This window comes from Lontra canadensis, unplaced genomic scaffold, assembly GCF_010015895.1.
Source record: "Lontra canadensis isolate GAN:19392208 unplaced genomic scaffold, GSC_riverotter_1.0 scaffold128, whole genome shotgun sequence".
NCBI lineage: Eukaryota > Metazoa > Chordata > Mammalia > Carnivora > Mustelidae > Lontra > Lontra canadensis.
Window position 1 is genome coordinate 2582700 of NW_022631122.1, and position 23831 is coordinate 2606530.

Sequence of the window (23831 nt, forward strand, 5' to 3'; positions counted from 1 at the left end):
AGTGTACGTCCTCGGCAACTGGACTGGCTCGTCCCATGGAAAGGGAACAAGCAGAGCAGGGAGAGGGGTCGTTCTCCAACACGGGAAGGGTCTGGGTTCAATCGGCCCCAGGCTGATTCCCCTTCTCCTCCTCAGTCCGTTCATCAACCGTCCAGTGGATCCCGGAGGGGCACCCGGTGGGGCGCGTGCGAGACCTGGACCCCAGTGCCCCCAGCATCCTCTGCAACGGTGACAACCTGGCCATGAGGTCGCACCCCAAGCTCTGGGTTGGATGGCTGGCACGGAGAGGAGGACCACTCACTCATCAGTTGGGCTGCGGTGGCCCAGCGGGACGTCCCCACATGTGCTTGGGAACTCATAAACCATTCTGCACGTGTTGGGGTGGTTCTGAAACCGCTGAGCCTGAAGTAACACCCCCCCCACTGACCCCTGCTGGCTCAGCTGTTCCCTGCCGTCACCCAGTGTGGCTGTCTTTTTCTGGGACAGGAAGGGGCCACTTGGCAGTCAGCGGGAAGTGCACGGAGACGAGAGCGCTTAGCGTTGACTGCTCTTCTCTTCCAGCCATCAAAGGCAGGGCGCTGCCTGCAGATTTTAAACCTCTGGAACCGTCACACTCATCCCAGCTAGAGGGCCCATCAGAGGGCCAGGACGGACTGACACTTGCCTGGAGTGGGCTCCTCCCTCCCTTTTAGCCCGTAGCCTCGTCCGGAAGACCCACCGCTTTAGGGGACGCTGGTGCCATTGCAACCAGCAGCTCGACTTGAAGCACACTCTGCTGAAGTCGGCCAGCACCTGCCCACCCCACTGCTCCTTTCCGAAGAGTTCACTTATGGCTCCGAGACGCAGCATAATGTGGTGGTGAAGAAGATGGGCTCTGGGGCCCTTGCCAGGGCTCAAACACCTCGCCTTTCAGTCTCTAAGCCTCAATTTACTTCTCTGTAAAATGGTACCAAAGCCTCGTAGGGGTGGGGGGGGGTGTTAAATATGACAGTGTGTGGAAAACCGACGTTCGCTGCCGGTGTGTGTGTATGCGTGTGTGCATGCAAGCCGGCAAGAAAATATTCACTCATTCATTTGTTCATTCAGCCAATACCACCTACGTGCCAGGTACCGTGCCAGGCAGTGGAACAAAAAGATGCACAAAAGCTTCGTCCCTGGAGAACCCACTAGGTTTGGGCAGAGGCCGACAAGCTGAGAAGCCACCAGGTGGTGGGGTGACAGGTGCTCTGCAGGGACCGTGGAGATGACAGAGGAATGAAGCTAATCCAACACTGGGCACAGGGGGCACGGGGGGCATGGAGGGGCATGGGGGGTACGGGGGGGCTCTAGGGAGGGATTTCTTGGAAGGCGGGACCGGGTCTAGTCCAGAAGTGGACCCAGAGAGGAAGGGTGTTCCAGGCCCACAAGGGAACAAAAAGGAGAGTGCCTGATGCATTGAAGGAAGCAGACAGAGCACAGAGAGGAGGGTGCACACAGTACAGCCACTGGAGGAGCCTGGATCCCCACCATCACAGCCCCTAAGGGCAGGCAACAGCAGAGACGTCTCTATATAAACTACAGACTAACACACTAGCTGGTGGTAATTCTGTCCATTTGTCTATAACAGTCCCTCCAATTCCTTCCTCCCTCTGGGTCTAGACTTTTACAAACTTTTCTGCAAACTCTGAGCATCTAGATTCTGGAAGCCACGTGGGTGCTGTCCTCCCCAGCACAGTGACGACAGAGAGAGGAGGAGACATGGTGCTAGACGCAAAGGAAGGATGAGAGGGGGCAGGGAGGGGGGTGGTGTCCTGAAAGACGAACCAGCAAAATGCTCTGAAGAACAAGGCTGGGGAAGAGGGCTGCAGAGCCAGGGCACAAAGGGAAAGCTATCTGGTTGCATAGCTAAGATGCAAAAATGTGTCTTGGGTTTGCAGACTCCTACCCGAAGAGATAACAAACCCAAGAGTTTGGTTGCCTGCTGCCTGCTTTGTTAAACAGTCATGTGACAGTCACTACAAGAAGGGGACTCGGGGGCTGTACAGGAAGTAACAGCTTCTCTACATGTTACAAAACAACACTCTGGGCTTTCTCTCTCTTCCTATAGGAGTTGCAAACCCCATGATGGCCAACTTTGTTAGAAAGAGACCTTCAAGGCCCACATGTTTGGGGAGAGCGCCCTGAAAAGCAAGCCATGGGCCTGAAGTCCTACGTCACCAGAGCTTGGTTTCCTCGTCTATAAACAAGAATAAGTAATAATATCAATCAGACGCCATATGTTAAAGCCAAGGGGAATTAAGCACCACGGCCAAGGTTGCAAGATTAGGAAGCAGCTGAGCTGGATTGGAACAGCCCCAGTGCTTTCCCAGGAGCCGGGGAGACTGTCTCAGTCCCAGCAGGGAGGAGGACGGAGCAGCTGCTCTGGGCACAGGACACCGGCTCTGCTCAGGGACCTTCCCTATCTGCAGAGCACGGCAGGGCCCACGGACGGATAGCCAAAGAAGAAACCCATTTGCAAACTCAATGAAACAGATTCAAAATTGCAACATAGATATTTTTAGAGCAACGTTAATCCTTCCATATACAACACTGCTTGACTCGTCGGTACCCATAAATATACATGGGGAGACCACGGGGGCTTCAAACTGGAGAAAGAGTTTGGGAGCACCGGGTGACACTGCATGGTGCTTTGGTGGAAACATCCACATGGCAAAGACATGGTCTCATGTGGAAAAATGACGGATGTAAACCACCACATTCTCCCCCCGACCCCAATCCATGTGCTGGCACATGTAAAACGTGTTTATTAGCATAATAGTTCACGTCGGTGGATCCCGTCTCCTGGGGATTCTTCTAGACACACTGCCTTCCCTTCCTGCTGGGACATTCTTTAGGTCCATTAATAGACCTACTGCCTCCGGGAATGGCTAATGCTAATTAAAAATCATTAATTAGTAGAAGGAGAGCCCACGTACCTCCACAGGCCACAGTGTACGGTCGTTATGGCTACAGCGAGTCTCAGACCTGTCTACCCATCTGCGCGTTTGTCAGCTCAGCACACACCCTGCTGTTGCTTCAATTCTGCCTACTGTATGCACCCCCCCACCCCCCACAGCTACAATAGAAGCCGTCCAGGTGACCGCTGTGTCCCTGAAACCCAGAGGACTTCAGGACTTGCTGAACAAATGGGTTAACAAAAACTGAATTCTGAAGCCATGATGTCCCTCTGCCTCTGCCCCAAGATGTGGGCTCCCCACCCTGCCCGTCTGCTGTATGCCCATCACCTCCTCTGCTGCCCGGCCCTGCTGTCCCTTCCACGCTGGGCTGCCTTTGCTGGCTTGCTGGTCTGTCCCCACACTGGATGGGTGAGTGCTTTGATGGCACCATTGTATCTTTTCATCTTCGCATCCCCAGAGATGAAAGATAAGCAATGACTGGTGCAGCTCTTGCAATCGGAGCTCTTGTCATCACCCTGGGACAAAGAAAGACCCAGAAAGGCTGCCACTGCTCCGGTCCAGGGTGTCCCCTGCAAGGCCCACTTGGGCCAGCCCTATTTACTCCTACAGATCTGGTTGCTGGGACACTCTGTGTGGCCGCCTGCGGTATTAGACGAACAATAGGCATCGCCCCCTGCCTGGCTGTTTGGGTGCATGTGTGTGTGTGTGTGGGGGGAGGGGGGCTCTTCTATTAAGCACAAACTCCAGGGGGTCCTAGCCAAGGCAACCCCCGAAGACACAAAGTGGGTAGCCTTCTCCTACCCGGGCATTCTGGAACTTAGAGAACTTTGCAGACCTTCCGTGGACAGTTCCAAATTTCTACTTTGGTAGAAATGATCACAGAACATGGGTTCCGACATAACATTAGGTTATTAATTAGTCCCTTCTGGGAATTCGCCCAAGTTCTTCCGATCCCGCCCTGACACACAGGCGCTATTAGCAGATCGTCTTCTGCAGGTGGTGCTTTAATTCTCATGGCCCCACCGTCATGTAGGAACACTATGAAACCTGTTCACTTGTGGAAACAAAGCATGGAGAAGTTCATGACCCCAGCTCGAGAGAAGAGTGGAGCGGGGACCGGAGCACAGGGACGGTGATGAGCAACGCCCCGTGGCTCTCCAGCCTCTCCAGTGGGGGAGGGGTGCTCCTTGTCACACAAAAGCTCAGTAAAGAGACTTGCACCCAGTTTCTCAACTGGTTACTGGCACCCTGGCACCATTTGCAGGTGCGTCCAGGTCCTGCCAAGAGGTGACCGTCCCCATCCTCCCGCACCAGCCTCACGAGGCAGGGGTGCCCCAAGCCTTGCTCCTGCCCACTTCAAAAAGCCAGCAGGTTCTCCAGGGGATCCAAGAGGGGTCCTGGGACTTCAGGAGAATGGCACAGATGTCTCGGTGGGGAGGGGACCGGGACAGACACGCTGTGGCTCAAGGCTGTGCCGGCACTGTTTGCCTTGAAGACCCTTTGCCAAATGTGGAACCAACCCGGGGCTGGGGTTTGCGGGAGGATGCTTCTCATTTTGGATCATTCCATTTTTGTTAGAAAAGATGTGTTTGGCTTCTTTTAAAAACGACTGGGAGAGCTTGGCCACCTTCTCCGGGGGACTCTGTTATTAAGACGGAGTTCATACTTCCTTCCAGAGGTGCACATCTTGCACAGAGGGGACAGGAGGACACAGCAACTCAAAGGAAATGCATTTTCAGATGCGGCTTCTGGAGAATGACCCAGTCAGGCAAGGAAGCCCTGCTTCCCAAGTCCTTTCCTGCTACACCGCGATGACACGCGGCGGCCAGAAAGAGCCCAAGGGCTCCATGAGACATCTAGAACCTTCTTTCCGCAGACCTATCTGCTTATTATGCCTCAGGTGCTTTGTTAAGCACCGGGGTCTCTGCTGGGGAGACTGGTCTGTTGCCCCTTCGCTGAGCGGTGGCCACCCCACTTTTATTTTACGCATCAGGTCATTTCCTTCTCAGGGCTGACGCTGAGCACTGGACCAGAGAAGGCAAACCATGCAAAATAAGCGTGACTGTACCTTGAGCTCCCAGCACCCTGTTCTGGGTGCCCCCTCCCCACCCGGCGGCCTCGATGACCCCCCTCCATTGCTCTGGCCACCCACATCTGAGGTGCTTTTACCTTTCAGCTGCTGGAAGCAGGAGGCGCTGCTGTCCGGCTCCAGGGGGTGCCTCAGGACCCCGTTGCTGGGCTTGGGTCTCTCGTACTCTCTCTCGGGGAGCATGGCCTGCTCGCTCTCCATGGCAGGATCTGAGTGCGGGGGCAGAGACTGTGGAAACCCGAACATCAAAAGGGAAGAGAAGAAGAGTAAGGCACCGCAGAGCAGAAAGCCACCCCACCAGGCTCCGATCCAGCGGGGGTCATCTGGAGTGATGTCCAGGTTACCTGCAATGGGAAAAAGCACAGTCAGGAGGAGAGGACGCAGTCAGGCCAGGATGCGGCTGACGGTCAGAGTCAGGTGCACGGACGGGAGGGGGCTCTGGAAACGGCCTCCGGGGTGTGGGGGCAGGCAGGGCGGGGGGACTGGATGCTCCACAAGCCAGCCTTTCCTTCTACATCAGTGCTTCTGTTTCTCCCAAAGCTGAAGGGGACTGATTTCTCTCCTTAATTTTCTTGTCTACCCTATATTTCTATCAGTCTAAACAAAAACAACGAGAAGCCAGACACCCTCAGAATTAAGGCTGGAGCTGATGAGCTCCGGAGAGCTGCCTAGGTGTGTGGACGAAGTACAAGGGTCTATTGCTTTTACCGTGGGTTCTCACTTGCACCCCTCCAAAAGCAGCGACCCGGAGATCCCATGCAACACCCCACTCCCAGCCTCAAATCAGGTTTGGGGATCATATGGGATGGCACAGAATGAAGTTGAGAGCCAGGGTACCTGGAAGAAAATCCTGCCACTTCTCCCTGCGGGACCCCAGTCTAGCCATCTGAACTCTGTGCCTTGCTGACTGACCTACAGGACCAAGATAATGGTGTCAGTACCTTCTGGAGTGTGAGGGGTGGGGGAGGCCAAATGAGCCACACCAGATCCGAGGTGCTCAGAATAATGGCACGTGCTTGGGCATTTAAACACTCTTAGCTCCATATTTACAGCTAGGTCCTGTTTCCAAACTGCTAACGGGTAGGTTAATTCAAATCTTGGTTGTGGCCTATGGTTTGGGGCAGTCCTTTATTAGAAAGCTTTGCAGCCAACTTAATGCTTAAAAGCGGTGTGCATGTGGTTTGGTCGTCTTGTGCTATTATTTCTCTGACTTGCCAGCTGAAGTCATGAAGACATAAACTATAGCTTACCCCTTGGTGGTTTTTTTTTCTTTCTTTCTCTATAACTCTCTTTCATAGAGCACTCTCAGATGGGCTGCTCAGAAATGTCTCTTTGATGATAATCCCGTACCTCTGGAGGACAGAAGGACATTTGTGGACATGGGGGCAGGGCATACGAGCTAAGATCTTAGAGGACTACAGGCCTAGACCAGACGGATGGACAGGCTTGGGATGAGAAAGAACACCAGACCAGCCCTTCACCATTTGTAAATGCTCTCCCTGAGGACTTCGGCTAACACTCAGGAAGAGCCCAGCCATCATTCCCTACTCTGCGCTGGGTCTTACGTACAGCATATTCTTAACTGTTCTCGTTAAACCTCCCCACAACCCTACGAGGTAGAGTCTTTTATTATCCTGATCTTACATAGGTAGAAAAATTGAGGCTTAGAAAGTGCAGGTCCTGAGATGCCTGGGCTGTTCAGTCATTAAGCGTCTGCCTTCGGCTCAGATCATGATGCCAGGTCCTGGGATAGAGTCCCATATTGGTCTCCTTAGGTCAGCAGGGAGCCTGCTTCTCCCTCTGCCTCTGCTGCTCCCCCTGCTTGTGCTTTCTTTCTTTTTTTTTTTTTTAATTTTTAAAAAGATTTTATTTATTTATTTGAGAGAGAGCTTGAGAGAGAAAGCATGAGAGGGGAGGTCAGAAGGAGAAGCAGACTCCCCGTGGAGCTGGGAGCCCAATGTGGGACTCGATCCCAGGACTCCAGGATCATGACCTGAGCTGAAGGCAGTTGCTTAACCAACTGAGCCACCAAGGTGCCCCTGCTTGTGCTTTCTAATAAATAAATAAAATCTTAAAAAAAAAAAAAGAAAGAAAAGTGTAGGCACCTTGCCCAAGTTCACGGAGTTTAACACTGGAAGACGGGCATTCAGATGCCAAGGGCCAGCCTCCTTATTACTTTGCTACACTGCCCTTCCGGACTCTCTAGGCTTTGGTTTGGGCTCCCTGCATGGATGATTAATTCCTATCCTTTGCGCAATGGGCCTAGGAGCACCAACTTTGCCATTGGTCTCTGGAACATCAGTGGTCTCTCTCCTGGAGGGGTCGGCATCCCCCCAGTGATATCTAGGGCACTACAATGAACTAGATGCTTCCACTTAGCTGCATGTCAGAGAAGAAGGAGCATAAGCTTTGGCAGGCAGAAGGTTGAATCCCAGCTCTGTTCCTTACTAGCAAGTAATGCTGGGCAAGCTAGTTACTCATTCTGAGCCTTACTTTGATCACTTGCAAAATAAAGGTGACATCCACAGAGCCTGCATGCAAGGATGAGTAACGAGCAAGGTAACGAGCAAGAATCACTTGACACGTAGGTTTTCTGTATATGTAGCTCTTGTAGCTACTCGTAGTCTGTATGTACATGAATGGGGAATTTCAAGATATAGGTTTTTTTGTTTTGTTTTGTTTTGTTTGAGTATGGGAAGGCTTGAAAAAAGCATGGGAAAACCCAAGGCGATCTTGAAAGTATCTTTATGCAAACAGGAGAAGAGAAAGGGAAGTCAGATGGCCTCGGGTCGCTGAGCAGGAATGTTGTCTCCAGTCACTGCCCGTGTTTCTTCACCTGCTGCTAAGCAATGAATGAAAACAAAAGACATAAACGGGGGCTGTGCCATCTCCCTCCATTGTGGATGGGCTCCATAAAGGGGGAATTGAGAGCTCGCAGATGTGAGCCAGTAGAGAGAGAGAAAACCTGGCACTCATTTGCGGGGACAAAATTAGTAGCACGTAGAGAGTTGTATTTTAGTTACAAAGTTAGTGACTCTCTTCTGTGTGTGAGGAAACATCCCAGGGAGAGGGGCTGCAGTGGAGGGGGGCGGGGGGTGTGTTTACATGAACATGTCAACTTGCTCCCGTAGGTACGTGCCAACGCGTGGAGAGCCAACGTTTGCTCGTAACTTGTAAGACAGGAAAGAGCACATGACCTGTGTCAGACCAAAGCCTGCCTGTGGTGCAGGCAAGGAGGGAGAGAGGGGTCTGCGGCAAGGTGTGGTAGGGACAGGCGGGGGTGAGGGCTAGGATTTTGTAGATCTAGGAAAAATCACAGTTAACCATTTTAGGAAGTATGGATTTTTTTTTTCCTCCCGCTCTCCAGTGCAACAATCCAGAGCACCATGGCAGGGAGAGAAATAATGTTCTGTTCTGAGGAGAAACCACTCCATGTCGGAGCATGCTGCCCCTTGGGTCAGGGCTGGCTTAAGGGGTGGAGTCTTAGTCCTGATTCAGATACTTCACAGGAAGATGGCTAATGCTTAAACCCAGGCTGAGAAGAGTCTTTTCGGAGACACCTCCACAGAAGCGATGGGGAAAATCCCTCCCCGCCTGCCTGGCCATTGTCCCGGGTCAGCCAGAATGTTCTAGCACTGCTGACTAAGGGAGAGTGCCCTATGTCGGGCAGCAAAGAATGGTGCAGTAGACATTACTGATGTCTTCATTCGGGTCTCCTCTACGGAGAACGAGGATTACCCTTCCCTCACTGTGAACTTAGGTGTAGCCACACGCCACAGAGTTTGGCCGCTGAACTGTTTGGGGGCTCTTCTGTGCAGAGCCTGTATGAGCTAGTGCCTGACTTGCCATGCTCTTTGGCCCTGCCTAATCACAGAAGCATGGGAAATCTTCCCAGGATGGTCCCTGAGAGGTTATGATGAACAAAAGGTCACTGCTGACCCGAGCTGTGTACAAAACAAACCTCCAGTATTGTTCTCAGCAACTAAGATTTTGGCGGTGTTTGTTACTGCAGCAGAACCCAGCCTACCCTGACTACTGCCAAAGGCTTGGGAAATAAGTCATGTTCTTTAAGAACAGTGATCCTGGGCAGGCTTGGAATCGTGAAAGTGTTGACATATAGGTGGGGAACAGGGTGAAAACCTCTTTACTTTTCTTCCAATGTGGCTTTAGGTAGTATCTTGATCTTAAAAAATTAGTGCAGTTGCAGCTTTTTCGTGACGACTGTGGTCAGTAAGACGCCCAGAACAAAACTGAGAAGTACCTGGGTGTCTCATTTACAAAATGTACCTGTCAATCAAATTGCCCCCATGAAGGACAGAAACACACCGAGAAGAGCAGGGAGAACAGGATCCCAGGCTGAGGGAGCCACATTCGCAGAGGCATGGGACCCCTCAGCCATGGGACTCTGATGGGCTGGCTAAGCTCCACCCAGGCCCTCATTGGCCCCTCAGTCATTCCAGGCACGGAGGCAGTGGGGCAACGGAACACCGTGATGGAGATGTCTGGCCGCCGTGAGACGGGCACAGTCTGGGCCTGCCTTTGCCACGCTGTCTACAGGCTTGAAGGATTTCTGTTTTACAAGATCCATTTTCTAACCCTTCCATGTCTCAGAATCCAACATGGGGAGGGTTTTTGTGGTTTTGCTGGGGAAGCTTTTGGCAGTGTTTGCTTCCTCTGTTTAAAGTCACGTAAACACAAGAGGTTGAGATTTATCTCCCATGTCTGAGGACTGCTGTTGTCACAGGTTGGGAAGAAAAATCGCTGGGAACAAAGTCAAACCACTTTAAAACTAACCAAACAACCTACTCACCCGTGAAGATACCTAGGACTGTGAGAAGGAGCCGATCAAAGCACATGGGGGACATTTCCTTGTCCCTCCCGGCCACACTAATACGTACGTGGTGCCCTGGGCTCTCTGGGCAGGTTTTTTGTTTTTTTCTTTTTAGTCCATTTACCTATTTGTCTAATCTATTTTGTGAAACTTTTGCTATGGGACTCAAGCATTCCAAGAGTATCCTTAAGTTACAGATCAAATTAGAAACTGGGGACAGGGAGGGGCTGAGGGTAGAGGGCAGCGTGGAAAGTTCAGGATCCCGGCCGTTGAGCTGATTGAGTCTAACACGAATGAATCTGACGAAGCCCGCAGCCAGCCCTAGAACGGCAGAGCAGGAAGCTCTCGGGGGGTCGACCATTTTCAGGAGGCAAACATATGGACACATCTGATTCCAGGGACGAACACCATGAAGCCGTAGTGGGGCCAGCTGGTGCCCGCCTGAGGATGAATCTGTATGGATGGGCGGACGAGGTTAGGTCATCTCAGCAAGGCCCTTGCCCACGGAAGGGGGCAGCCTTCTGGCAAAAGTCCTGGAGAAATTCCAGGGACACAAGCTGTCGGGTTTGGAGTCAGGCAGAGGCCTGGGCTTTGAATCCTACTGGCTGCGGAAATGAATTAACCTGTCGCTGACCGTGTGCTTACAACACACCAGGTGCCATGCTATGCACTTGGCATGATTAACTCACGTCCCTGGGGTCACACCGCTTGGAAGCGGGAGAGCTAAGATTCCGAGAGAGGTCTGCACCCAGCATCGGAACTTGGAACTCAAAATCGTTGCATGAGAATGGCTCAGCTGGCAGGGAGGGGACGAGCAGAACCCATGCCCTGAGGGGAACGTCCTTAAATTCAGATGAGATGGTCTACATACAGCCTTAGTAAGCTGTCAGTTCGCGGCTGCCCGTATCAACTTCCTTCTGATAAGCCCACTTTTCGGGTCTGCCGACTCAGGGCTTGGGGCACACCCCTGCTACCACGTCCTCCTTTCTTCTAGGTTCTGTTCTCAACGGGTCTCAGTCTTACAAAGGCTTCCTCAGAAAGCACTTCTGGCTGTACCATCACTCCTTCCCCAGGCTGTTACAAAGGGCACCTTTCCTTAAGAAGAGGGACTACGGGAGCCACACAGGGATCAAACACAGAATTAGAGCAGCAGTGGCAGAATGCCAGCATCTAAACACAGCCAGTAGTCCCCCGGGGGGGCTGCCTGCGGGGTCTGCCCGCCCCACAGCTGGCCTGTTCCTACAAGCGCCCGCCTGCCCACAAGACGGCAACCAGCCTCCCCCACTGGTCTCCCCCCTTCAACCCTGTGTCCTCACATCCCCTCCTCCACCTGCCCCATGACAAGAGCTCTGTCTGCCTCACCCGCCTCCCCTCAGGTTCCAGATCACACTCTCCCCATTCCCCTACTCGGCTGTCCACGGCGCTCTTGGTCCTATCTGTTCATGCGCCGGGACACACCCTGATGGGTCTGAGCAGCCCTAAAGGGGGGCTCTGTCGTCACCGGTGGAGAAAACACACAGGAGGGCCACCCCTCAATAACTGAGAACTCCTTTTCCAGAATATGGCCCGAATCCATTCTAGAGCAAGTTTGAGTCACAAGATGAGAAACCATCAAAGTTGCTGGCAACTATTGATCCTGTGTCTTGCTCTGTGATCGAATAAATTATATTCTTCTGCCCTCTACTGGTTGAGAGCAGCGCCAGCCCTCCCGGGCCTTCAGCAAGGAAGCAAACAAAAGCCCGAGACTCCCAGGTCATCCTTTCCTAGAGACACAGTGGATGGGACTGTGGCTGTGTGCTGCGGGGCTGGGGGGTAAGGCACCAGCAAGATACCCAGCTGGACCAGGAATGTGCCCATCTGCCTTCTGCTTCCAACTGCCGGTGAGCCTGGAACCCCGGATGGTGTTGCTTCACTCGGGGCCCTGACGGGTGCGCAAAGATGCAGACCAGACGGGACCACGGGCAGGACTCCAGGCTGAGGGCACAGCCCAGTGCAAAGGAACCGCCCAACGAAGGGGACCACGATTGAACCGGCTGAGCCCCTGCGGCCCCCTGTCGACCCCTTGGTCACCGCAGGCACAGAGAAAAGATGCTATTCATTTCCAGGAGGGAGCATGGTGGAGGGAACTGGGAAGTGGAAATGCCCGCACCATTGCTCAGGAGACCTGGGTTTTATACAGATATGCCCCTTGGACTGGGTACATCCTCAGTGTCCCTCTCTAGGCCCGTTTCCTTGTCTGTACAATAAGAGGCTTAGAAGAGAATGATCTGAGGTTCTGGCTCAGAGATGCTGGTAACCCACAGGCTTGATCCAAGGGGGCCACTGCTGATATGATGAGGGGACTCACCTGACCACCTGACCTCTTCTTTCAGGCAGCCCTCCCCTTTGCATAGGGGTGCACCCCTGTCCCTCACCTGCTTTTACGATTCCTGTCTTGTGCTGCCTTTGGCACAGTGGCAGAAGCTGGCCTTTTTTTTTTTTTGTCCACACAAGCAAGATGGCAGCCGACTCCTACCATGTGGTATTTCTCTGAGCGGGCCACCCCTCGTCCCCCCCACTAAGAGTAGGGTTCGAAGGATCAACCAATTGCTGCATAACGGCAGCCTCCAAACCCCTCTTGACCAGAGCCAGCACTTTAAAAGAATAAGAAAACAAAGCCGCATTTGATTCTTTTCTTACCCCTGCCCCCCGCAAATTTGTAACATCATTAGCTACAAGTAAATATATCAGTGGGATTAATGGAGTGAATCATGGAGTGACTTGATTGGATTTAAAACCACATTACTTCTTTGGGGTGAATTAGTAAATTTAGCACTGTCAGGAGATGACGGATTGAGAAGCCAGGGCTTGAGCTCTTATTGATCCTGAGAAAAGATCGGTATGAGGTGGAGAAGCTGGGACGGCTTCCTGCGCTCCGTTCCCAGAGAGAGAGGAAACACGGCTTCTCTGCTCGAGGAAAGGCGCAGAACCGGCATGTTGGGGGGCTCACAGGTGACTTGGGACCACATACGGGAGGGAGTGTCTCAGATGGCCTCCGGGGAGCCCACGCCCTGAGAGGAAACTGGAACATGTATGTGGCTTGCTTGTGACCCCAGGATTTGGCAGAAGCAGCGACATGTCACTTCTGAGCCCGGGTTATAAACAGGTCATGGCTCTCACCTCGGGCGCCCTCTCTCACCCTCTCCTGGCTGTTCACTCCGGGGGAGCCCTAGTGAGGGAGCCTGGTTGCGAGGCCCAGGGATGGGAGATAGAAAGTGATCCTCCAAGGCCTGCTGACAGCCTGGGGAGTGAACTTAGAAGTCAAATGTCCTGCAGCTGTTGAAATGAGAGGAGACACATGTCCACACCCTGACTACAACCTCATGAGGGACCCCCGAGTCAGAATCACCCAGCCAAGCAGCTCCTGGACTCCATACCCACACAAATAACCTGTGATATAATAAGCGACACCCCAGTGTTGTTTTCAGTCCTAAGTCTGGGGTAACTTGTTGCAGAGCAAGAGACTAAGAGACCAAGTGACTTGTGCTTTGGCCGCTGAAGCGGGGGAGAAGCTTTGAGAGACAGCATGTAACTCAGCACAGCCTAGTTTCCAGTCTGGGCAACGGCACAGGATGGGGTCAGACCAAGCTTCCATGAGCCGCGTCCTGCAGTGACTGCGAGGACCCAAGCCTCACCCTCCGCACCACTGCCAGCCCGCGCTGCCTACGTAGCGTGCCCAAGAAGTAAATTTTGCTTGTGTAAAATCACTTCAGATTCGGGAGCCATGTGTGACCACAGCATAACCTAGCCTGTGTTAACTAGCCCACTGCCGCATCAAAGTGTGCCTGCCTAGGGTTTGGGGGCGCCCAGAGCCGTCTAAGAAGTACACTTGCTCCCCTGCTAGGAACCAAGAAGTGTCGCTTGAAGCGGTTTTGAGGTACGGTACGTTTCTTCATAGAGGTCACCCCCAACACTGACTTGTAGAAGCGGGTTTCAAATACTCTGTCTCATCGACCCCATCTGGACACCTGCATTTCCAGAACACACTTAGAAAGTGGGGTTCTCATCTAGGTTATTGGGCTAACATTCAATGGGAAAATGCCAGGCATTCCACATCTGTCCTCTCATGTAATTCTTAGAGTAGCCACATGAAACAGACAGAATTATTATGATTCACAGAGGAGGAAGATCCAGACTGGAGGAGTAAAATCAACACAGGCATTACTCTGCCTCTGGGTGGACACTGGAGGAACACCACTGGACCCCAAGCCATCAGAGCCTACGCTCATGTTCTCTCCTTTGATCTCTGGTGAGCCAGCAGCTCGAGGTCCACACACTGAGGCCGTCCCTTCATAAGAGGGTTTCATTTACTTACTTACTTATTTTTAAGATTTTATTTATCTATGTGATGGACAGAGATCACAAGTAGGCAGAGAGAGAGGAGGAAGCAGGCTCCCTGCTGAGCAGAGAGCCCAATGCGGGACTCGATCCCAGGACCCTGAGATCACGACCTGAGCCGAAGGCAGAGGCTTAACCCACTGAGCCACCCAGATGCCCCCACGGGAGGGTTTTAGAACCTAAAGGCTAAAGGGCTCCCTTCCAATAGAGGACATGCCCAGGGGTGGTGAAAAGAAGTTGGGATGTATTCCTTACTTGTGTCAATGAAGACGGCATCCACGTACATTTTGGTACAGAAAGAGCCCAGGATAAATCCACAGGCTGGTCCAAATACCAGCATCGTGAAAAGGATTCCTGAAAGAAGAAGATGAAACAGAAATTAGATTTTAAAAAAGGAAAAAAAAAAAAAAAGGCAGAAGCCATTCAATGAGCAAAAGCAGTCACAGATCAAGGATATGATTTCACATTGATCAGATGGGACCCTGGGTTATACAAGTGACATTATAGGAATTAGTCAAAAAATCCTAGGCGGGGGAAGTGCGTACAGAAACATCGTCATACAGAAATTCTACAGTTTTTGGTAGGTTGCTCTGAAATATCTGTGGGCCCTGAGTGAGCTTACTTTTACAGTACTCCATCCCACACCGCATTAATCATATTAAAATACACCCACTGTCATTAAATGGTTTCTGTCATAAACTTTTTTTTTAAGATTTTATTTATTTATTTTGACAAACAGAGATCACAAGTAGGCAGAGATGCAGGTAGAGAGAGAGAAAGAGAGAGGAGAAAGCAGGCTCCCCTCCGAGCAGAGAGCCCGATGCGGGGCCCGATCCCAGGACCCTGAGATCATGACCTGAGCCAAAGGCAGAGGCTTAACCCACTGAGCCACCCAGGTGCCCCTATAAACATTTTTTTTAAAGACTTTATTTATTTGACAGAGATCACAAGTAGGCAGAGAGTCAGGCAGAGAGAGAGGGGGAAGCAGCCTCCCTGCTGAGCAGAGAGCCCGATGCGGGGCTCCATCCCAGTACCCTGAGATCATGACCCGAGCCAAAGGCAGAGGCTTAATCCAATGAGCCACCCTGGCATACCCTGTCATAAACATTTTTGAAACGATTTTTATAATTTTGCTTTCACCATTTATTTGGCTTTATGTAATTCATTTAATTTACAGTTGGCTAAGTTGTCTCAGCACTCATTGTACAAATTCAGGAATTGTTGTGAAGGGAGAAAAGTCAAAGGCACAAATTATTTTCAAATGTAATGAAATGTTTATGGGCATTAAATTTAGCAAAAAATCGGAGCTGACATAGTGGTATGCTTTAAGAACATTTAATTAGATGTTTTATTAATTTGAATTTTGCAGATCTGCGCCCCCCTATATTTTGGAGTTGCTATCTATTGTTTTAATAGTTTCAAGACTCAACCTTTTCCATGGGACTTGAGAAGATGGTCCTAGGCACAAACTTAAGGGCCTGATGGATAGAACACCCGAGATTTTGCGCAAACCCTTTTATTCATTCTGGGAAAAGTACTGAACCCAAACTAAAACCCACAGGCTGTATCTATTTAACTAAATTTCAGATTGGTAGAACATTCCTTGAGCAATGACAGTTCTCAAGACCCTGGGAATAAAAACAGGAGTGAAGCGTGGCCCTTCGTACAAGAGGCTGGCTGCCTGCGGGGACAAACAAGCAGGACATGGGTTGATCCAACCCAAGCAGATGGCCGAAAAGAGGGGTGGTAACAGGTCCCTAAGAGCACATGAGGAGCAAGGCTGGAGATGAATTCAAACAAAGGGAGTCTGAGCTCGGCGGAGGGTACTTCTGGTCTGCTCACAGGTGTAAACGAACTCATTCTGATTTCCCTTGGTGACGTCATCATGGAACCACTCAAATATTCAGTCAATCAATACTTACTGAGCTCCTTCTATGTGCCAAGCATGAGTCTCTGGAATGGAGATTCAGCACTGAATCAAACGATTAAGAATCCTGGCCTTCCAGGGGCACCTGGTTAAGCCACTGCCTTCGGCTCAGGTCACAATCTCAGGGTCCCCCATCCGGCTCTCTGCTCAGCAGTGAGCCTGCTTCCCCCCCCCCAACCCCTCTCTGCCTACCTCTCTGACTACTTGTGATCTCTTTGTCAGATAAATAAATAAAATCTTTAAAAAAAAAAAAAAAAGAATCCTGGCCTTCCAGAGCTGACTTGGAGGTAGAGAGAAAACACAAACTATAAACAGGAACTCAACTTATTTAGAAACACTTGGCAAGGGAAGCCATGTCTTCCGGATTTATAGACAGAAACCCAGACCCCAGAGCCATCGCTTGAAGATAGCTTATAAGGAATATTGTTTGATAAAGGAAGGAATGACAAGAGGATGGTTTATATCATGCAAATGGGGCCGAATCCACTCTCAGGAAAATCCTACTCTGTGATCTGGAGCAATCTAGAAGCTTTCCAGTCTCAAAATACATGTCCCCAGAGCTGGCCAGAGACCCCCAACTACTGTTATTCTTAGTTATTCTTGTTTCTAAGAATCTTGAGAGAAGCCATATCCATTTTATGAGTACACGGACTCCGGTTTGTCACAACTTAGATTCAGAAAACCTAACAGAGGAAGTTGGGAGTATTACTGGAAAATTCTAGAATATGAGGATCTTGCAGATAGGGGCTAGAATTAGGGGGGCTATCCTTAGCAGGGGAGGGTTAGGGACTAGAGCTACTCTTGGCCCCATTCCTTGGGAGGAAAGTGAAGCAGAAAAAGATGCTGAGGAAGTCCTGGGGGCAGGGGTGGGGGCATGGACAGGAGTCGTCCCAGGCAAGACCAGCACCACCCAACGTAGCCTACAAGGATTTCTGCTTCAGGGCAAAACTCTGAAGGCAGCCATGTCCTCCTGTCCAGGTTGCAGACTGAGGTGAGACCCTGGTCAACCACGGGTTCTCTAAAGACGGTTCAGCAATTTACCTATCTGCTCCGGCAGTCCCGGAGAAAGGGACACAGGGGACAGGAACGCAATTCCCTCCCACGGGTGCTGCAGCTACCCTGCTGACTCCCCGTGGATATTCCAGCAGCCCCTCTGACCGCCCCCCTCCCCCAGCAACCCCCATCACGCATAATAATATGCCTTTTTTCATGCCAATTAGAGAAAGCCCCCAACCAACCTAATCATCACCGGTGCATCGCCCACAGACTGAGCAATGCAAATTATAGCTAATCCTTAGCAGGTCAAGGGACGAAGCTTTTAGTGTCTTTGGAAGAAACAGCTGATGTGCTGAAGAGGATGTGGAGACTGTCCTGTTTCTCCATCCCCTGACCTGGGGACAGTAGAGAGTGTGGACAGGCCAGACACCCTGGAACAGCTGGGGACCCCAGGTCCTGGGCCTCCTGCCCTTGTACAAGTTGGGACATGGAAGAAGTCACGTCCCTCAAGCTAAGGTGCCCGCAGGAGCCCCACGGGGCCCACACAGGCCAACTGTCCATTCTGGCTGCTTGGGCAGAGAGCACGGAGACGCCATGCACCAGTGCGACCTCGCCTTCCGCCGAGAACACCTCCCACCGTGGTTCCTCTAGGAGAAGACAAGGGTTTCCAAGCCGTTGGATTGTGGCTTTCCATTTTAACAAGACGGAGTTTTCCTCCAACAGCGGAGAAACCTGACAGGGCCCAATTCCAAACACCAGTGAAGGATACAGAACACATGTATCTTTGTATGGAGGGCGTTTTGTCCCCTCAGCTGAAATCTCTGGCGGAGTAGGGGGAGGGGCAGAGGTAGGGAATTTCCAGCAGACCCCACCGAGCACAGAGCCTGCCGCGGGACTCGATCTCTTGACCCATGAGATCACCACCTGAGCTGAGCCACCCAAGCTCCCCCCCCCCCGGAGGCTTTTTTTTTTTTTTTTTAAGATTTTTTGTTTATTTATTTGACAGAGAGAGAGAGAGAGATCACACGTAGGCAGAGAGAGAGGCAGAGAGAGAGGAAGGGAAGCAGGCTCCCCGCCTAGTAGAGAGCCCGATGTGGGGCTCGATCCCAGGACCCTGGGATCATGACCTGAGCCGAAGGCAGAGGCTTTAACCCACTGAGCCACCCAGGTGCCCCCTGGAGGCGTTTTCTAAGCAGCTCCTCTTCAGAGAGCTGTTAAAGAAGCCTCTAGCAAGAACAAGTTCCCGAATCTTTTCCAGGGAACCATCCAGTAAAGATGTGGGAGGGGGTCTTCACACATCAGGAACACCCTTTTTCTTTTTTTTTTTATAAACAGAAATTAGATCCTACAAAGAAGTAGGGTTTTGTTATTTTTTTAAAGCATTATGTCCTTTTTAAAAAAAATTTTTTAAAGATTTTTTTTTTTAATTAATTTGACAGACAGAGATCACAAGTAGGCAGAGAGGCAGGCAGAGAGAGGAGGAAGCAGGCTCCCTGCAGAGCAGAGAGCCTGACGCAGGGCTTGATCCCAGGACCCTGGGATCATGACCCGAGCCAAAGGCAGAGGCTTTAACCCCTGAACCACCCAGGCGCCCCAGGAAACACACTTTTTCTACCACAGAAATATCTCAGGATAACAACTCAAATAAAGCAGCATGCAGAGCCCAAGCCTGGGTTTTTAGGGGAAGCTGTTCCTCTGCAAGGCTATGAGGCAGGACATGACCTTACAGAATGTACTTTTGAATGCGCTTCCTTGCTCTCGTCTCCATTCATCCTCCTAGGCTGTGAATTTATTTTGTGTAATGAAACCACCTCACGCGGTCTGCCCAAACAGACAGGAGAAAGACTGGCCGCGCTCAGATCCACCGTGCCAGTGCTGAGCCGCCGAGTGCCTCCAGGACCGGAGGGGATGAGCTCTGTGGCTCCGTGCTGCCCCCTGCTGCCTGCCAGATTCACCAACACAGGAGGGGAGGGGCGAGGGGCAGAGGAGAAATCCAGACACAGGAAATATTTAATATTAAAAATAAAAATACTTTTTTCTTTTAATTCATGTGCATTATTTTTTTCAGACATTTCTTATGTAATTTGAATCTAACGGATTAACAAAATTGCTATATATTCCTTTTAGACTCCGGGGTCTGTGAAAAATGTAATTAAGATACTAAGGGAGGGGCGCCTGGGTGGCTCAGTGGGTTAAGCCTCTGCTTTCGGCTCAGGTCATGATCCCAGGGTCCTGGGATCGAGTCCCACATCGGGCTCTCTGCTCAGCAGGGAGCCTGCTTCCCCTCCTCTCTCTCTCTCTCTGCCTACCTCTCTGCCTGCTTGTGATCTTTCTCTCTGTCGAATAAATAAATAAAATATTTAAAAAAAAAAAAGATACTAAGGGGATGGGGAGCTTTCGTGGCTCAGTGGGTTGAGTGTCTCACTCTTGACTTTGGCTCAGATCACGATCTCAGGGTCCTGGGATCGAGCCCCGCACTTCAGGCTCCCTGCTCATTGGGGAGTCTGCTTCTCCCTCTGACTCTGCCTCTCCCCCAGCTTGTTCTCTTGTCTTTCGCAAAAAAAAAAAAAAAAAAAAAAAAAGAAAGAAAGAAAGAAAGAAAGAAAGAAAAAGAAAAAGCAGCAGCAGCTTGCTGCCTTACTGGAGAGACTTTCAACCATTCTTAGTCACTCAAAATACATAATGGCACCTTCTAGGGGCCAGGCACTGTGCTAGCTGCTGGGACACAGCAGTGAATAAAACAGACAAAAGTCCCTGCTTTTCTGTGGAGTTTGTGTTATGGAGGAAAGGCCATAAACAAACCAACCTACCATGCCGTAGTCCCGGTGCACAAAGGGGCAGGGCGACAAAGACCCTGTGTGGCATCGAGTCCTTGATGTAACACATGGCACCGTGTTCACTGTGCAACCAAGCTGGGGCCACTTTGGGGGAGGCAGACTAACCTCCCCAAACAAGTACCTGTCCTAATCTCTAGAACTTGCACCTGTTAGCTTAAATGACAAAAGAGAATTAAGGATAAAATGGAATTAAGGTGGCTGGTCAGTTGACTTCAAGAGATTATGCTGATGATCCCTAAGGACCCAGTCACAAGAGTCCTGTAAACGTGGAAGGAGAAAGAAAAGTCAGAGTTGGAGAAGGAGATAAGATGACTCCACCAGAGGCCTGGCCTCTTGAGAGGGACATGACCAAGCCACAGCTGGCTTTGAAGATGGAGGATGACATGGTTATGAGCCCAGGAACTCGGACCACCTGTTGAAGCTGGAAAAGGCAAGAAAATGGGTTCTCCCTTCCTGAGTATGCTCCAGAGGACGACAGTCCTGCAGACACCTTGATTTGAGCTCAGTGAAACCACGGCGGGCTTCTGACCTCTAGAACCATAAGGTCATACACTTGCATTATTTTAAGCCACGAAGTTTGTGGCAACTCATTATGGCAGCGAAAGGACACTAATGCAATTATTAGTCAAATGTGAGTCAATTCTCAGATCTTACAACCATGAATCTCCATGTGACGACTGAGAACAGGACACTGTGTGAAGTCCATTAATTACCTGACCAGGGAACATTTTTTGTGGGACATTTTCCAGCGCTGGTGTTGACTGGGGCACAGTCACAGAGAAGCTGGAGGACAGTCCAAGCCCTCTGAGACAGAGATGGTGTTTTATTCTTCTTTCTATCCCTTGTTTGGCCCCACGTAACAAAAAGTTAGGTCAGTGGCTATTGAAAGGGTGCAGGAAAGAGAACAGTAGTTGCAACACTGCCATGAAAAGAGGGCGTGTCTTTGCCCAAGCTCAGCCCCCAACCTATTTCCCTGGATAGTGCTCTCTGCACCTGTCTCTCTCAGCACCGGGGACCCTCCCATCCAAGAGCCTCCTCTTAGATCCGATGAGCCATGGGGACTCGAGGGACAGAAGGGGTCAGGCCAGATGCACAGAACCCGAAGAATCTGGAAAACCCAAATGGAGACTTCAATTTAGAATCTGCTGGCCTAAGAAGAATTAGTCCATTTTATTATAGTACTGATCTACGATAATTAATAAAAGTACAACATTTTTTGTATGTTTGCATCATGTAACACACGGATTCTAATTTGTTTACAGAAATGTGGAGGGCCAAGAGCAGCCTACATACCTCTGAAGAATTATCAACTTGTTCTACTGAACATCAGGACTTTTTTATATTATTTTTTTCAAGACTTTTATTTTTTTACAGCTGTAATGATGAAAACAGTGCATTTCTGGCTTATAGAACAACAGAGATCACAAGCAAGCAGAAAAGCAAGCCCAGAAACAGAGTCACACGTACGTGGACACCTGATTTATGGCAAAGTGTGCATACAAAGCAGCAAGGGAAAGGATGATCTTTTCCATAAATGCTGCTGGGGCAACTTGAAATTACAGTGGGGCGGGGGGAGCCAGCCTCACAGGAAATGCAAAAAATCAATTCCAGGCAAATCAGAGACCTATGTGAAAAGCAAAACAATAAAGCTTCTGAAAGGTACAGACAAGAGTACTGTCATGATGTCAGGGGCAGGGAAAGATTTCTTACACCGAACAAAGAAAGCACTAGGCATTATAAGAAAAGCTTGGTAAGTTGGCCTACATTAAAATTAAGAAGGTCATTCATCAGATTCACCCAAAGAGCCCAATGACAAAGCGAAAAGGTGGGAAAATAAACGTGTAACGTACATCCTTAAAAAACATAGACAAGAATCAGAGATCTCATGTCTAAACTATGTAAAAACTGCTAGAAATTCATGAAAAAAAGAAACTAGTGGAAAAGGGGACAGAAATCTTAACAGGTACTTCACAAAAAGAGGGAATGCAAATGAACAATGGGCTAGGACAAGAAATTCAACCTCATGAGAATTCGAAGACATGGGCATTACGACCCCAAAAAATGTCCTTCCCTTTTCAGCTGGTTAAAAAGCTCTGATCATATCAACTGTTGGCAAGGCTGTGGGCATCTGGGATTCCTGCACGTTGCTGGTACGAGTATAAACTGCACAACCCCTTTAACAGAACTTTGACAGTATGTGGGAAAGTGAAGATAAACTCGCCCTGTGATCCACCATTCCAACTCCTAGGTAAATACCTTGCAGGAAGCCTGACAGGTACTGGGAGACACATAAGAATGCTCATGCAGAAGAGGAGACAGCCCAACACCCATCAGCAGTAGATCAGAGAAACCAACTACCCGTATTCTGGAATTACTGTATAAGCAACAAAAACACGTCATCGACAACGTGGATGAACCTTCAAAGACACAAGCAAAACACAGGTGAGAACGCATACCGCTGTGATTCTGCTCGCACAGAATTCGAAGCAGCAAAATGAAACTATTTAGTGATATGTAACACTGTAGTGAGACTATTAAGAAAAAGGGGAAAATAGAGGGCTGTGGCTGCCGCTGCCAACGGAGGCAAGGAGGAAGGGAATTATGATCCAGAAGGAGACAGGGCATGTGTGCGTGTGACGGGGGTAGTGGGGGGAGCAGTAGGAGGGTGGGGGGCGGGGATGGTTCTGGGGTGCTGGTTTTGTGTCTGGTCTCTTTCTTAGGCTACTGGATGCTTGTTTCACAACAATTTGTTAAACTGTAATATGTTATCTGCACAAAGACACAACTGTTACCTTTTTCACATATGTAAGTATCTGTAACTTCAGTACCTATATACAAGCAGCTGCTCATGTTCTCAAAAAGTGTATCAAGGGAATCTCAGGACCCCTCCAGAGAAAACCACAGACTTCCCCTGAAGTCATCTTTCATTCTGTCAAGGCCAGAGCCCTCGGATCTGCTCTTCCCCAGCCCTGCTCAGCGCTCTCAGAAATACTTTTCATAACCCTGAATGGAAAGGGACTAGGCTGGGTCTGTCCTATGGGAAGGGCAGTGCTGGCTTCCGCGGCCATCTGTGTGCCTGCAAGCACAGTATAAACTCTCCCCGTCCTTCAGTTTCTACCTCTGTAAAATGGGCTCACAACCACCCCTCCCCTCTTGGGGGCCTTTGAGGATCAAATGTGTGAATGCACCCAAAAAAAAAGAAAAAAAATGCTCCAGATAAGTTCCTGGAACACAGATGGTTCTCAAAAAACATTAGGTATCAAGCATTCTTCTCACAGATATTTCCAGCAGCAGAATTTTCTCTTCTGCTTTCTGAGTTTCACTTTTTTTGCTTACTTAGGTGGGAGATGCTTAACGGACTATGGAAAATCCAGAATTATATAATAAAAATATGTCATCATTCTCCTATTTCCTTTTGGGCATGACTGTCCTCGAAGCGTATTTTCTTCCTATGAGTTTTTGCACTGGCGAGACAAGAGGTTCATTTAAACACAAAACCTCTTTTCCTCATTTTAAAAGCAGCACATGCTCACTGTAGAGCGATGTGAGAATAAAGATGGAGAGGGACCCCACATCGTGGCCAAGAACACAGAGCCTGAAGCTGGCCAGAGTTGGCACTCATGAGCTGTGTGAGCTTGGGAAAGCGACTGACCTTCTCTGGGCCCCCGTGCTCTCACCCGAGCCTGGGGATCACAACAGTACCTAGCCCACATGGTTGTTTCAAAGTGTAAGTGATCAGTGTATGTCCAGGGCTTTCCACAGCACCCAGCATACAGTATAAATAAAATAAAAATAAAATAAAAATAAAATAAATAGCAAAATAAATTTTGCTATTATT

The 23831-nt window shown here is 50.1% G+C and overlaps 1 protein-coding gene across 6 annotated transcripts in view; it reads right to left on the minus strand.

Moving 5' to 3' along the window:
* Window positions 1-23831, minus strand: part of SLCO3A1 (solute carrier organic anion transporter family member 3A1) — a 300076-nt gene that overhangs the window by 61190 nt on the left and 215055 nt on the right. For all 6 annotated transcript variants that reach the window (XM_032842354.1, XM_032842355.1, XM_032842350.1 and 3 more), the window contains exons 3-4: window positions 14489-14587; window positions 5106-5369 (exon numbers count right to left, since the gene is read on the minus strand). In XM_032842354.1, the coding sequence (XP_032698245.1) occupies window positions 5106-5369; window positions 14489-14587 (363 nt within the window). The remainder of the gene's footprint in view (window positions 1-5105; window positions 5370-14488; window positions 14588-23831) is intronic.